The 16939-nt window shown below is 38.4% G+C and overlaps 1 protein-coding gene and 1 pseudogene across 1 annotated transcript in view; one reads left to right on the forward strand and one right to left on the reverse strand.

Moving 5' to 3' along the window:
- Positions 1–16939, reverse strand: part of CA10 (carbonic anhydrase 10) — an 855303-nt gene that overhangs the window by 15591 nt on the left and 822773 nt on the right. Inside the window, exon 6 of the mRNA XM_027517027.1 lies at positions 11020–11115. Coding sequence (XP_027372828.1) covers positions 11020–11115 — 96 coding nt within the window. The remainder of the gene's footprint in view (positions 1–11019; positions 11116–16939) is intronic.
- Positions 7022–8057, forward strand: LOC113877168 (annotated as a pseudogene).

Genomic DNA, 16939 nt, shown 5'->3' on the forward strand with positions numbered 1-16939 from the left:
GACTGCAAGGAGATCCAACCAGTCCATTCTGAAGGAGATCAGCCCTGGGATTTCTTTGGAAGGAATGATGCTAAAGCTGAAACTCCAGTACTTTGGCCACCTCATTGAAGAGTTGACTTATTGGAAAAGACTCTGATGCTGGGAGGGATTGGGGGCAAGAGGAGAAGGGGATGACAGAGGATGAGATGGTTGGATGGCATCACTGAATCGATGGACGTGAGTCTCAGTGAACTCCGGGAGTTGGTGATGGACAGGGAGGCCTGGCGTGCTGCAATTCATGGGGTAGCAAAGAGTCGGACACGACTGAGCGACTGATCTGATCTGACCCCATTTAGGTCACAACAGAGCACTCACTAAGTAACATTCCCTGAGCTACACAGTAGGTCCTCATTAGTTATCTATTTTATATATAGTAACAATGGTGTTATATGTCAATTCCAATTTCTCAAATCACCCAACCCCTCCTTCTCACCTTGGTGTCCATATATTTGTATACTATATCTGTGTCTCTATTTCTGTTTTGCAAATAAGATCATGTATACCATTTTTCTAGATACCACATATATGTGTTAATACATGATATTTGGTTTTTCTCTTTCCGTCTTACTGTACTCTGTATGATAGTTTCTAGGTCCATTATCTAGGTCAACTATTTAGGTATGATAGTCTCTACAAATGACCCAGTATTGTTCCTTTTAATGGCTAAGTAATATCCCATTGTGTGTGTGTGTGTGTGTATATATATATATATATATATATATATATATATATATATATGTATCTCATATATTCTTTATCTATTCCTCTGTTGATGGATATTTAGATTGATTTCATGCCATGGCTATTGTAAATAGTGTTACAATGAACATTGGGGTGCATGTGTCCTTTTGAATTATGGCTTTGGGTATAAGAACAGTAGTAGTGTTGCTGGGTCATACGGTAGTTTTATTTTTAGTTTTTTTAAGGAACCTCCATATGGTTTTCCATTGTGGCTGTATCAATTTACATTCACACCAACAGCAAAAGGGTTTACTTTTCTCCACACTCTCTCCAGCATTTATTGTTTGTATAATTTAAAAAAAATTATTTTTAATTGGAGGATAATTGCTTTACAATTTTTTGTAGATTTTTTTAATGACAGGCTAGCTGGTGTGAGGTGATACATCATTTTAGTTTTGATTTACATTTCTCTAGGAATTAGTGATGTTAAGCATCTTTTCATGGCTTTGTGGGCCATCTGTATGTATTTTTTGGATAAATATCTGTTTAGGTCTTCAGACCAATTTTTAATTGAGTGTTTTTACATTGAATATATAAATTATATTTTAGAGATTAATCTTTTGTCAGTTGTTCCATTTGCAAATATTTTCTCCAATTCTGAGAGTTGCCTTTTCATCTTGTTTATGGTTTCCTTTGCTATGCAAAAGCTTTTAAGTTTAATTAGGTCCCATTTGTTAATTTTTGTTTTATTTTTATTACTCTAGGAGGTGGCTCAAAAAAGATCATCCTGCAATTTATGTCATAGACTATTCTGCCTATGTTTTCCTCTAAGAATTTATATTATCCTACCTTACCTTTAGGTCTTTAAATCATTTTGAGTTTATTTTTGTACATGGTGTTAGAGTGTTCTGATTTTATTATTTCACATGTACCTGTCCAGTTTTCCTGGCACCATTTCTTAAGAGGTTATCTTTTCTCCATTGTATACTTCTGTCTCGTTTGTCAAAGATAAGGTGTGTGACAAGGTCCATAGGTGTGTGAGTTTATCTCTGGTTTTCTTATACTCTTCTATTGATCTGCATTTCTGTTTTTTTATGCCAGTACCATACTGTCTTGATGACTGTACCTTTGTCTATAATCTGAAGTCAGGGAGCCTGATTGCCCAGCTGTTTTTTTTTTTCCTCAAGATTGATTTGGCTTTTCAGGACCTTTTGTATTTCTATACAAATTGTATAGTTTTCTGTTCTAAGTTCTGTGAAAAATGCCATCAGTGATTTGATGGAGTTTCATTGAATCTGTAGATTGCTTTGGGTAATATAGTCATTTTCACAATATTGATTCTTTGAATCCGAGGATATGACCTATCTTTCTACTTGTTTGTGTCATCTTTGATTTTTTTTAAATCTTATTTTATAGTTTTCTGCATAGAGATCTTCTGCCTCCTTCAGTTCAGTTGCTCAGTCGTGTCCGACTCTTAGTGATCCCATGAATTGCAGCACACCAGGCCTCATTGTCCATCACCAACTCCCGGAGTTCACTCAGACTCATGTCCATCAAGTCAGTGATGCCATCCAGCTATCTCATCCTCTGTCATCCCCTTCTCCTCCTACTCCCAATCCCTCCCAGCATCAGAGTATTTTCCAATAAGTCAACTCTTCGCATGAGGTAGCCAATCAGCTTTAGCATCATGTCTTCCAAAGAAATCCCAGGGCTGATCTCCTTCAGAATGGACTGCTTGTTATTTCTGCTCTGACCTTATAACTTTTTTTCCTCCTAACTTTTTCTTTCTCTAGTTGCTTTAGTTGTAAGGTTAAGTTGTATATTTGAGATCATTCTTTTTTTTTTTTTTTTTTCCCCTTAAGGAAAAAGTGAGATCATTCTTGAATCTTCAGAATGGACTGCTTGGATCTCCTTGCAGTCCAAGGGACTCTCAAGAGTCTTCTCCAACACCACAGTTCAAAAGCATCAATTCTTCAGCGCTCAGCTTTCTTCACAGTACAACTCTCACATCCATACATGACCACTGGAAAAACCATAGCCTTGACTAGACGAACCTTTGTTGGCAAAGTAATGTCTCTGCTTTTCAATATGCTATCTAGGTTGGTTATAACTTTTCTTCCAAGGAGTAAGCATCTTTTAATTTCATGGCTGCAGTTATCATCTGTAGTGATTTTGGAGCCCAAAAATATAAAGTCTGACACTGTTTCCACTGTTTCCCCATCTATTTGCCAGGAAGTGATGGGACCAGATGCCATGATCTTAGTATTCTGAATGTTTAGCTTTAAGCCAACCTTTTCACTCTCCTCTTTCACCTTCATCAAGAGGCTTTTTAGTTCCTCTTCACTTTCTGCCATAAGGGTGGTATCATCTGCATATCTGAGGTTATTGATATTTCTCCCAGCAATCTTGATTCCAGCTTGTGCTTCTTCCAGCCCAGCATTTCTCATGATGTACTCTGTATATCAGTTAAATAAGCAGGGTGACAATATACAGCCTTGACGTACTCCTTTTCCTATTTGCAACCAGTCTGGTTTATCCCTAGGTATTTTACTATTTTTGTTGCAATGGTAAATGAGATTATTTTCTTGATTTATCTTTCTGATGGTCCATTGTTGGCATATAGGGGTTCAGATTTCTGTGTATTAATTCTGTCTCTTGTGACTTTACGAAATTCATTGATTAGCTCTAGAAGTTTTCTGGTGGCATCTTTAGGTTTTCTATCAATAGTATCATGTCATCTGCAAACAATGACAGTTTTACTTTTTTTTTTTTTTCAATCTGGATTCCTTTTATTTCTTTTTCTTCTCTGATTGCTGTGACTAGTATACTTCCAAGATTATGTTGAATAATAATGGTGAGAGAGGACAATCCCTTGTCTGGTTCCTGATCTTAGAGGAAATGCTTTCAAATTTTCACCATTGAGGAGTTTGTTTGCAGGAGCTTTGTCATATATAGCCTTTATTGTGTTGAAGTATGTTCCCTCTATATCCATTTTATGCAGACATTTTTTTTTTTAATCCTAAATGGGTGTTGAATTTTGCCAAAAGTTTTTTTTTTCTGCATCTACTGAGATGATCACGTGGCATATGGTTTTTATTTTACAGTTTGTTAATATGTTTTAGCACATTGATCAATTTGCATATACTGATGAATCCTTACATGCCTTGGATAAACCCTGTTTGATCATGATGTATAATTCTCTTAATGTATTGTTGGATTCCGATTTCTAGTATTTTGTTGAGGAATAGCACATCTATATTTATTGGCAATATTGGGCTGTTTTTTGGCATATCTTTGTCTGGTTTTGGTATCAGGGTGATAGTGGCCTTGTAGAATGAGTGTGGGAGTGTTCCTCTCTCTGTAATATTTTTGAAAAAGTTTGAGAACAATAGGTACTAGCTCATTTCTAAGTGCTTGATAGGATTTATCTGTGAAGCCATCTGGTTCTGGACTTTTGTCTATTGAAAGATTTTTAATCCGAGTTTCATTTTTATTACTTGTGATTGGTCTGTTAATATTTTCTGATTCTTTCTGGTCCAACCTTGGGAGGTTTTCCCTTTTTTGAAATTTGTTAATTTCTTCCAGATTTCCCATTTTATTGGCATATAGTTGTTTGTAGTACTCCCTTATGATCTTTTATATTTCTGCAGTGTCAGTTATATTAATTTGATTGAATTTTATTTAATAATCTCTCCTTTTTCATTTATAATTTTATTGATTTGAGTCTCTTCCCTTTTTTTTCCCCTTGGGGAATCTGGCTGAGGTTGATCAATTTATTAAAAAAAAAATCTTCTCAAACAATGAACTTTTAGTTTCATTGATATTTGCTATTGTTTTCTTAATTTCTATTTCATTTATTTCTGCTCTGACCTTATAACTTTTTTTCTCCTACTAACTTTTTCTTCTTTCTCTAGTTGCTTTAGTTGTAAGGTTAAGTTGTATATTTGAGATTATTCTTGAATCTTGAGGTAGGATTGCATTTCTATTAACTTCCCTCTTAGAATTGCTTTTGCTGCATCATATAGGTTTCAGGTTTTTGTGTTTTCATTGTCATTTATTTCTAAGTATTTTTAAATTTCTCTTTGATTTCCCCAGTAATCTTTTGGCTACTTCAGATCAGATCAGATCAGTCGCTCAGTCATGTCCGACTCTTTGAGACCCCATGAATCGCAGCACACCAGGCCTCCCTGTCCATCACCAACTCCCGGAGTTCACTCAGATTCACATCCATCGAGTCAGTGATGCCATCCAGCCATCTCATCCTCTGTCGTCCCCTTTAGTAGCATAGTATTTAGTCTCCATGTGTTTGTGGTTTTTACTGTTTTTTTTTTTTCCCCCTGTAATTGAATCCTAATTTTATAGTGCTGTAGTTGGAAAAGATACTTTATGCAATTTCAATATTCTTAAATTTACCAAGACTTGAAGGAGATCAGCCCTGAGATTTCTTTGGAAGGAATGATGCTAAAGTTGAAACTCCAGTACTTTGGCCACCTCATGTGAAGAGTTGACTCATTGGAAAAGACTCTGATACTGGGACGGATTGGGGGCAGGAGGAGAAGGGGACGACGGAGGATGTGATGGCTGGATGGAATCGCTGACTCGATGGATGTGAGTCTGAGTGAACTCTGGGAGTTGGTGATGGACAGGGAGGCCTGGCGTGCTGCAATTCATGGGGTCGCAAAGAGTCGGACACGACTGAGAGACTGAACTGAACTGGACTGTTTTGTTACTTAATATATGACCTATCCTGGAGAAAGTTTTGTGTGCACTTGAGAAAAAAAAAAAGTGTATTCTGCTGCTTTTACATGTAATGTCCTAAAAATATCAATTAAGTCTCTGTTTTAATGTGTCATTTAAGGTCTTTGTTTTCTTTTTAAATTTTTTGTCTGGATGATCAGTCCATTGGTATGCTTGGGATGTTAAAGTACCCCACTATTATTGTGTTATTATTGATTTCCCTTTTTATGGCTGTTAGCATTTGCTTTATGTATTAAGGTGATCCTATATTAGGTGCATAAATAGTTACAGGTGTTATATCTTCTTCTTGGGTTGATCTCATGATCATTATGTAGTGTCCTTCCTTGTCTCTTGTAACAGTTGTTAAAGTCTTTTTTTTTTTTTTCTGATATGACTATTGGTATTCCCCCTCTCTTTTTATTTACATTTGCATGGAATATATTTTTTCTTCTCCTTATTTTCTGTCTGTATGTGTCCCTATGTCTGAGGTAGACTTCTTGTGGACAATACATATGAACTCTTTTTAGAATCCATTCAGCAATCTGTGTCTTTTTGCTGACACATTTAATCCTCTTACATTTAAGGTAATTATCAGTATATATGTTTCTCTTGCCATTTACTTAATTGTGTTGGGTTTGTTTTTTTTTTAGTTCTTTTTTCTTTTCTTGTGTTTAGCATCTAGAGAAGTTTTTTTCAGCAATTTTTATAAAGCTAGTTTGTTAGTACTGAATTCTCTCAGCTTTTGCTTATCTGTGAAGCTTTTGATTTCTCTTTTGAATATTAATGAGATCCTTGCTAGATAGAGTAATTTTGGTTGTAGGTTTCCCCCTTTCATTACTTTAAATATATCCTGTCACTCCCTTCTGGGTTGCAGAGTTTCTGCTGAAACATTAACTGATACCTTAGGACTCCCTGATATGTTATTTCTTGTTTTTCCCTTGCTGCTTTTATTATTTTTCTTTTAATTTTTGTTAGTTTAGTATATGTCTTGGTGTGTTTCTTCTTGGGTTGTACCCTGTATGAGATTCTCTTTGCTTCCCAGACTTGGGCGACTATTTCTTTTCCCATGTTAGGGAAATTTTCAACAATAAATCTTTTGAAATATTTTCTAGGACATTTTATCTATCTCTTTTTCTTCTGAGACCCCTATTACTTGTATGTTATTGTGTTTAGTGTTGTTACAGAGGTCTCTGAGACCGTCTTCATTTCTTTTCATTCTTTTTTCTTTATTCTGATTTGCAGAAGTTATTTCCACCTTTCTATCTTGTCACTTATCCTTTCTTCTGCCTCAGTTATTCTGCTATTGATTCCTTCAGAGAAGGCAATGGCACCCCACTCCAGTACTCTTGCCTGGAAAATCCCATGGAAGGAGGAGCCTGGAAGGTGCAGTCCATGGGGTCGCTGAGGGCCGGACACAACTGAGCGACTTTACTTTGACTTTTCACTTTCCAGCATTGGAGAAGGAAATGGCAACCCACTCCAGTATTCTTGTCTGGAGAATCCCAGGGATGGGGGAGCCTGGTGGGCTGCTGTCTATGGGGTTGCACAGAGTCTGACATGACTGAAGCGACTTAGCAGCAGCAGCCGTGATTCCTTCTAGTGTGCACGTGCAGACGCAGCTGGCTGCCCGACCAGGCCCCGGGCTACGGAGCATGCGTGGAGTCAAGCAGCAAGTGGAGTGAGGAGCTTGCCCCTACTCTTCTCGTCAGCATCTCCCGACACAGTCAGGGTGTGAAATGAGTGATTGTGAAGACGAGGCCCCCTGCTCCCAGCTTTCTTCATACACCCTTGCAGCTCTGCAGGAATTTTATGCTGAGCAGCAGCAGCACCACTCTCACCTCCGTGGTGATGACAAGTACAACATCGGGATAATAGAAGAGAACTGGCGGGTGAGCCAGTTCTGGTACAGCCCGGAGACGGCCCTGTACCTTGCTGAGGACGCCTTGGCAGCTGCCGGGGAGGGTGGCAGAATAGCGTGTGTGAGCGCCCCCAGCGTCTACCAGAAGCTGAGAGAGCGGCACAGAGATGATGTCTTCCTCTGCATATTTGAGTACAACCGGAGGTTTGCCGTATACGGAAAGGACTTTGTCTACTATGACTACAAGAACCCTGTGGACTTACCCGAGAGGATCACCACACACAGCTTTGCCATCGTCGTGGCAGATCACCCCTATCACTTGGAGGAATGTCTTAGGAAAATGTCAGAAACCATCAAGCTCCTGACCCGGGGAAAGATTCTGCTGTGCACAGGTGCTGTCATGGAGGCGGTGGCAGCAAAGCTGCTTGGAGTGAAGATGTGCAAGTTTATTCCAGAACACACTCACCCTGGGAAACGAGTTTCACTGTTTAGTGAATTACAACTCCAGGCTGGACCGTGATCTGTCAGTGCAGCTCCCAGTGCAGGAAGGACCCAAGTGACATTTCCTTTCTGAAAAACTACCACCTCCTCGTCCTCATTTTCGAGGTTAAGGCATTATGATTTCCTTAGGATGTCCCTGGAGCGCAGGGTGCTTTTGCCGACTTGAGTCTGTGGAATTAATATCTGGAGGAACTTTTAGACCCCATCTAGTGGAGAAGGCAATGACACCCCACTCCAGTACTCTTGCCTGGAAAAATCCCATGGATGGAGGAGCCTGGTAGGCTGCAGTCCATGGGGTTGCTAAGAGTCAGACAGGACCGAGAGACTTCACTTTCACTTTTCACTTTCATGCATTGGAGAAGGAAATGGCAACCAACTCCAGTGTTCTTGCCTGGAGAATCCCTGGGACAGGGCAGCCTGGTGGGCTGCCCTCTATGGGGTCGCACAGAGTTGGACACAACTGAAGCAACTTAGCAGCAGCAGCAGTGTTTTCAATTCCAGTTATTGTGTTGTTCATTACTGTTTTTTCTTTAGTTCATCTAAGTCTTTGTTAAACACTTCATCCATGTTCTGTGCATGCCTGCAAGTTTATTTCTGTGAGTTGGATCATCTTTACTATCACTACTCTGAGTTATTTTTCAGACAGATTGCCTATTTCCTCTTCATTTATTTGATCTTACATTTTTACTAGCGTCGCCATATTTATTATTCTTCTCATTGTATTTAACCTACTGTCTTTGAAGTTTTCTTTCTGCAGGTTGTAGGACCATTGCTCCTGTTGCTTATGGTATCTGCCACCAGCAGATGAGGTTGACCCAATGGCTTGTGTAGGTTTCCTGTTGGAAAGGACTGGTGCCTGTGCTCTGGTGGGTAGAGCTGAGTCTCATCCCTCCGATGGGCAGGCCCACATCATGTAGTGTGTTTTGGTATATCTGTGTGCTTAGCACTTTAGACAGCCTGTCTGCTAATAGGTGGGTTTGTGTTCCAGTTATGATTGTTTTTTAGTGTGACGTATTAAGTATCTTGGAGTCAAGGTAGAGACTTTCTGTTGAGATCTTGCCAATTAATATTCCCCAGGTCTCAGAATTCTCTGGGATTTCCCAGGTGGTGCAGTGGTAAAGAATATGCTTGATAACAGCATTGACTCAATGGGCGTGAATTTGAGCAAAGTCTACGAGATAATGAAAGGCAGAGGAGCCTGGGGTGTTGCAGCCCATGGGGTTGCAAAGAGCCAGATGTGATTTAGTGACTGAACATCAACAAGGAATTCTCCAGTGGTCCAATGTCCTGGCCTTGGCACTCCCACTTCAGAGGCTCAGGCCTAACCCCTGGTTAGGGAACCATGATCTTGCAAGCCACACAGTGCAATGAAAAAAGGGTCAGGAAAGAAAATAAACAAACAAAACCCAAGACAAATGGCAAAGACAAAAACAAAGAATGATAGTTTTTAAAAAAGGAAAACAAATGAAGAAACAAAACCCAAGATAGATGGTAAAAGAAAAATGAAACAAAGAAAAAAAATAAAAACTAAAACACACACACACATACAAAAAAAGAAACAAAAACAATGAAAATAAAAAAAACCAGAAAGCAACCAGACAAATAAAAGAACCTAAAAACAAAATCAGAACAATTAAAAACAAAACTAAGAAAAATAAGAAAGAAAACCAAAGTAGAATACAAACTAAAAATAAAGTAAAATAAATGTTAAAAACAAAACAAGGAAAGAACACAAAACAATGGAAAGGTAAAGTAAAAATAGAAAAATGCAAATTGCATTAAAAATAATGAAAGCAGCAACAGAACATATAAACAGCAATAAGAATATTTTCCTGGTGTCTCATCTGTCAGTGTTTTTACCCCCACTATGATCCCCAGCCAAATTCTGCTTTCCCTAGTATTCTCTAGGTAGGCTTCTGGACTTGCTATGGACAAGGTGTGGGCAGCTCAGACTCTGAGCTGGCCCAACCATAATATGTACTTGACCCCATTGACTGGTCTCAGTTGTGGGAAAATTCATTGTCCATTCATATATTCCACAGATGCACAGTTTATCAAGATGATCATGGGGATTTAACTTGTGGCTTGTGCAATTACATGAGAAGATTTTCATTCCTCTTCCTTAGTCACTCTATTCTTGGGCTTTAGCTAAGGCCTTAGCCCCACCTCTGCATGTGGGCCTTCCACAGAGGTCTGCTCCTGAGGCTTCCCCAAAGCAATTAGATCTGACCTGGTGAGGACAGGGCATGGAGGTGGCCTGGCTGCTGGGTCACAGGAGCCCTGGCAAAGACAGATGTATGGGGGATCAGTGGCTGCAAGAGATATAGTCCAGCCAGTGAGAAAGTACACAGGGAAGCCAATGGCCAGGAGTTCAAGAGATCCAGCTATAGTGGTAGCCTTTCCCATAATCCACTGGCTATAGTGAAAGGATCAGTCCTGTTGGTGACCTTTCCTAGCGCCTGATGACAGGTGCTTCTTCTTCTTCTTCTTCTTTTTTTTTTTTTTTTTTTAATTTGCAAACCTGTTTCACCCAACAATGGTCAAAAGGTTGTGTAATTTTTTAACAACTTAAACTTTTATTTGTTGGAAGTTTGTTGTTGATGATGACTATAAGGAGATGTGGAGCTACCCTAGAATGTCATAAAGCCAGCATTGGTGAATTTTCTTAATTATTCACAGGGATGTTTACATGAGAGAGGTAAACTGGGAGGGAAAGATGATACTCAGAGCAATTCCTGAAAGCTGGAGGGAACTGTTTAGTGCAGTGCCTGGAGGGAAGGGACATCTCACATTTTCTTTTTATTCCTTTTTCCAAGGGTCATCTGATTGACAGCCCTTTAATCCTGTTGGGTATCAGTGAGAAACCATCTCCCCTTCTATTTATTCCTTCTGATTCTTCTGCATGAGTGGAACCTAGAACCTGCCCCTGGATCCAGCATCATTTTTCTCTCTAGGATAGAAACTACCTGGATCCTCAGGCCCCAGTGCTCTAAACTCATTGTTTTTGCATCTCACTGAAAAAGTCTTTATTTTTCATAAACCTCATGGACATAAATATTGGACATAGATATTTCGCTTTGGTAATATCTATGCAGCTTGGGTTATTTTGCTATTTTTCTAAGATTCAACAGGACTATAAACTGATATTCTGATTGGGATGGAAATGGTAAGAAGAGAAGAATGAAGGAATGCAACACACTTACTTTAATAAATATAGAAAGTACCACCAATCCGTTTGGGCTCTTTGCAGCTTCTGTGACATTGGTATATAGCTCGTGGTTATAGTGGATGAGCTGCACCTGGAAGAAGGAAAAAGCAATAATGCAATAATGAGAACAAAATGTAACATTAAAAGATATGAGGCACCCCATAGCCACCCTACATAAGGCTAAACTGTAAAGTAAATTGTAAAAAAAAAATTGGAAAGATAGTTCTATAATTGAGATTTCAGGGATATGGCATGTGTCATAAAATACATGCACATGAACACACACATACAAAAATACCCATACATATTTGCAGTTATTTTCTGGTAACAATCATGGCTTTAATAAGATCAGTGCCCATCTGGCTCTGGCTTCATTTAAAGGGTATGTAAAGTTACATTCCCTTGTTAGAAGCAGAATTGCCCTACAGAGGTGGGCCAGCTTTCCAGGATGCACCTACAGTTGCCATTAGCAGCAAGTAAATATTCCTCATGGCCATGGGCAAGAAGAGAATTGCTAAATCCTTTCAGTCAAGTTACTTTGGAGGAGAGTGGCTAACCTGCAAGATGAAGTGCTGCTAAGGGAGAGGAAGTTGATGGCTTAGGTTTCTGGTGCATCAGCCTGCCCAGGTTATCTGTGCCAGACTTAACTTGTTCCTTATTGAATGAAGATCAGTAATATGCCTGTTGAGCCTTTATGCATTCATTTCAGGCTGTGGTTTTAAAATATGTTTTAACAGTATGGTGGTATAATTTTGTAATAAACTAAACAATAGAGAAATTGAAACAAAAGTCCCCCCCCCACATCTTTCTAATTGTAGTCCAAGCAATATAATTATTAAGAGTTTACTACATATCCTTCCAGATATTTTTGTGTTTATAACACACACACACACACACTCACAGAGAGAGAGTTTAAAAAATATTAAATGAGTAAATTACCAGAAACATACAACCTACCAATATTGCATCAAGAGAACATAGAAACATGAACAAATGAGTACAAATAAAGTGATTGAAGTAGCAATCAAAACCCTCTCAGCTAAAAACATCCCTGGACCAGATGGCTTTGTGGGTGAGTTCCACCAATCTTTCAAATAGAATTCATATCAATCCTTCTTAAACTCTTCAAAAACACAGAAGAAGAAAGAACATTTCCAAATTCATTTTATTAGGCCAGAGTCATCCTAACACAAAGCCAGACAAAGACACTGCAAGAAAACAACTAAAAAGGCCAATATCTCTAATAGAACAATGCACTTCCCAGGTGGCACGCTAGTGGTAAAGAACCTGCCTGACAATGCAGGAGACATACGAGATGAGATGAAGGTTAGATCCCTGGTTCTGGAAGATCCCCTGGAGGAGGGCATGGCAAACCACAATGTAACAGAACTGAGGACCCTGAGATAAATCCTCACACTTATGGTCAATCGATATTCAACAAGGGTGTCAAGAACACATAATGATACAGGATAGACTATTTAGTAAATTATTTTGGGAAAACTAGCTATTCCATGCAGAATAATGAAATTGGACTCTGCTTCATACCACATATAGAAGTCAACTAAAAGTGGATTAAAGACTTATGTATTAGACCTGAAGCTGTAAAACTAGTAGATGAAAGAAAACATAGGAAAAGGTTTTTTGACATTGGTCTTAGCAATGTTTTTTTGATTATGACAGCAAGAAGCACAGGCAATAAGCAAAAATAGAAAAGTGGAATTGTGTCAAACTAGAAAGCTTCTGCAAAGTAAAATGTGCGTGTGCTCAGTCACTCAGTCATGTCTGATTCCTTGTAACCCATGGACTGTAGCCCTGCCAGGTTCCTCTGCCCATGGAATTTTCCATTTCCTACCATTTGCATTTATTGCCATTTCCTACTCCAGGGGATTTTCCCGAGCCAGGGATCTAATCTGAATCATTTGCATCTCCTACATTACCAGGTGGATACTTTATCACAACAGCCATGTAAGAAGCTCAAAGGAAGCAAACAAAACAGTAAAATGGCAACCTACAGAAAAGGAGAAAATATGTGCAAACCAAGTATCTTTTAAGGATTAATATCCAAAATAAACAGGTAGCTCATACAACTCAACAGCAAAAACAAAAACAGAAACCTGATTTTAAAAATGCGCAAATAATTTAAATTGACGTTTATCAAAACAAAACACACAAATGTCCAATAGGTACATGAAAAAGTGCACAATATCATAAATCATTGATGAAATACAAATCAAACCCATGATGCGATACAACCTGACACTTGTTATCAGTCAGTTCAGTTCAGTTCAGTCGCTCAGTCCTGTCCGACTCTTTGTGACCCCATGAATCACAGCACGCCAAGCCTCCCTGTCCATCACCAACTCTCGGAGTGCACTCAGACTCACATCCATTGAATTGGCGATGCCATTCAGCCATCTCATCCTCTATCATCCCCTTCTCCTCTTGCCCCCAATCCCTCCCAGCATCAGAGTCTGTTCCAATGAGTCAACTCTTTGCATGAGGTGGTCAAAGTACTGGAGTTTCAGCTTCAGCATCATTCCCTCCAAAGAACACCCAGAGCTGATCTCCTTTAGAATGGACTGGTTGGATCTCCTTGCAGTCCAAGGGACTCTCAAGAGTCTTCTCCAATACCACTGTTCAAAAGCATCAATTTGGTGCTCAGTTTTCTTCACAGTCCTACTCTCACATCCATACATGACCACTGGAAAAACCATAGCCTTGACTAGACGGATCTCTGCTGGCAAAGTAATATCTCTGCTTTTCAATATGCTATCTAGGTTGGTCATAACTTTTCTTCCAAGAAGTAAGCGTCTTTTAATTTCATGGTTGCATTCACCATCTGCAGTGATTTTGGAGCCCAATAAAATATAAAGTCTGACACTATTTCCGCTGTTTCCCCATCTATTTCCCATGAAGTGATGGGACCAGATGCCATGATCTTCATTTTCTGAATGTTGAGCTTTAAGCCAACTTTTCCACTCTCCTCTTTCACATTCATCAAGAGGCTTTTTAGTTCCTCTTCACTTTCTGCCATAAGGGTGGTGTCATCTGCATATCTGAGGTTACTGATATTTCTCCTGGCAATCTTGATTCCAGTTTGTGACTCTTCCAGACCAGCATTTCTCATGATGTACTCTGCATATAAGTTAAATAAGCAGGGTGACAATTACAGCCTTGATGTACTCCTTTTCCTATTTGGAACCAGTCTGTTGTACCATGTCCAGTTCTTATTTTTACTTCCTGACCTGCATATAGGTTTCTCAAGAGGAAGCTCAGGTGGTCATATAATGGCTATTAAAAAAAAAAAAAAAAAAGACAAGGGATAACAAGTGTTGATGATGATGTGGAGAAAAGGGGACACCTGCACACTGTTGGTAGAAGTGTAAACTGGTGCTGCCACAATGGAAAACAGTGTAGAAGTTCCTCAGAAAATGAAAAAGAGAACTACTACATGATCCAGCAACACCACTGTGCATATATGTCTTAAAGAAATAAGATCTGACTCTTAAAGAGGTATCTGCATTCCCATGTTCATTGTGTCATTATTCACAATAGCTAAAATATGTAAGCAACATGAGTGTCCACAGATGGATGAATGGATAAGGAAAATGTGATACATGCCCCTCCCTCTCTACACACCTGAAGATTATTCAATAATAATAGTGACTGAAATCCTATTATTTATGACGACACCAATCAACTAGATGAGCCAAAAGTACATTATGCTATGTGAAATATGCCAGAAACAGAAAGACACATACTTAATAAACTCACTCATATGTAGAAAATAAAGTAGTCAAACTCATAAAAAGAGAGTTTAGAATAAATGATCCAAAGTCTTGAAAACAAAATGGAGTTACAGCTAAAGATCCTGGAGACAAGAATTGAGAAGATGCAAGAAATGTTTAAGGACCTAGAAGAAATAAAAAAGAGTCAATCAATAATGAATAATGCAATAAATGAGGTCAAAAACACTCTGGAGGGAACCAACAGTCGAATAACAGAGGCAGAAGATAGGATAAGTGAGGTAGAAGTTAGAATGGTAGAAATAAATGAAGCAGAGAGGAAAAAGAAAAAAAGAATTAAAGAAATGAGGACAATGCAGAGACCTCTGGGACAATGTTCAGCACCCCAACATTTGAATCATAGGAGTCCCAGAAGAAGACAGAAAGAAAGGCCATGAAAAAATACTTGATGAAATAATAGTTGAAAACTTCCTTAAAATGGGGAAGGAAATAGTCACCCAACTCCAAGAAATCCAGAGAGTCCCAAACAGGATAAACTCAATTCAAAACATACCAAGACACATATTAATCAAATTAAGAAAGATCAAACACAAAGAAAAAATTTAAAAGCAGCAAGGGAAAAACAACAAATAACACACAAGGGGATTCTCATAAGGATAACAGCTGAACTTTCAATAGAAACTCTTCAGTCCAGAAGGAAATAGCAAGACATACTTAGTGATGAAAGAGAAAAACCTACAACCAAGATTACTATACCCAGCAAGGATCTCATTCAAATATGAAGGAGAAATCAAAAGTTTACAAACAAGCAAAAGCTGAGAGAATTCAGCATCACCAAATCAGCTCTTCAACAAATGCTAAAGGATATTCTCTAGACAGAAAACACAGAAAGGGTGTATAAAGTTGAAGCCAAAACAACAAAGTAAATGGCAACAGGATCATACTTAACAATAATTACCTTAAACGTAAATGGGTTGAATGCCTCAACCAAAAGACAAAGAGTGCCTGAAAGGATACAAAAACAAGACCCTTGTATATGCTATCTACAAGAGAACACTTCAAAACAATGGACACAAACAGAATGAAAGTGAAGGGCTGGAAAAGATATTTCACAAAAATGGAGACCAAAAGAAAGCAGGAATAGCAATACTCATATCACATAAGAAGAGACAAAGAAGGACACTACACAATGATCAAAGGATCAATACAAGAATAAGATATAACAATTATAGATATATATGCACCAAACATAGGAGCCCCATAATATGTAAGGCAAATGCTAGCAAGTATGAAAGGGGAAATTAACAATAACAGAATAATAGTGGGAGACCTGCATACCCCACTCACACCGATGGATAGATCAACTAAACAGAAAATTAACAAGGAAACACAAATTTTAAATGATACAATGGACCAGTTAGACCTAATTGATATATATAGGACATTTCACCTCAAAATAATGAATTTCACCTTTTTCTCAAGGGCACACGGAATTTCTCCAAGATAGATCACATCCTGGGCCATAAATCTAGCCTTGGAAATCTTTTCTGACCACAATGCAGTAAAATTAGATGTCAATTACAGGAGAAAAACTGTTAAAATTTTCAACATATGGAAGCTAAAAAACATGCTTCTGAATCACCAACAAATTACAGAAGAAATCAAAAAAGAGATCAAAATATGCATAAAAATGAATGAAAATGAAAACACAACAACCCAAAAGCTATGGGACACTATAAAAGCAGTGCTAAGGGGAAGATTCATAGCAATACAGGCTTACTTCAAGGAACAAGAAAAAAGTCAAATAAATAACTTAATTCTACACCTAAAGCAAGTAGAAAAAGAAGAAATGAAGCACCCGAGGGTTAGTAGAAGGAAAGAAATCTTAAAAATCAGAGCAGAAATAAATGAAAAACAAACAAAGAGACCACAGCAAAAAAAAAAAAAAAAAAAAAACGCAAAGCTAGAAGCTGGTTCTTTGAGAAGATAAATAAAATTGACAAATCATTAGCCAGACTCATCAAGAAACAAAGGAAGACTAATTAAATCAGCAACATTAGAAATGAAAATGGGGAAATCAAACAGACAACCCAGAAATAAAAAGGATCATAGGAGACTACTGTCAGCAACTATCAGCCAATAAAATGGACAACTTGGAAGAAATGGACA

Source organism: Bos indicus x Bos taurus, chromosome 19, assembly GCF_003369695.1.
Source record: "Bos indicus x Bos taurus breed Angus x Brahman F1 hybrid chromosome 19, Bos_hybrid_MaternalHap_v2.0, whole genome shotgun sequence".
NCBI lineage: Eukaryota > Metazoa > Chordata > Mammalia > Artiodactyla > Bovidae > Bos > Bos indicus x Bos taurus.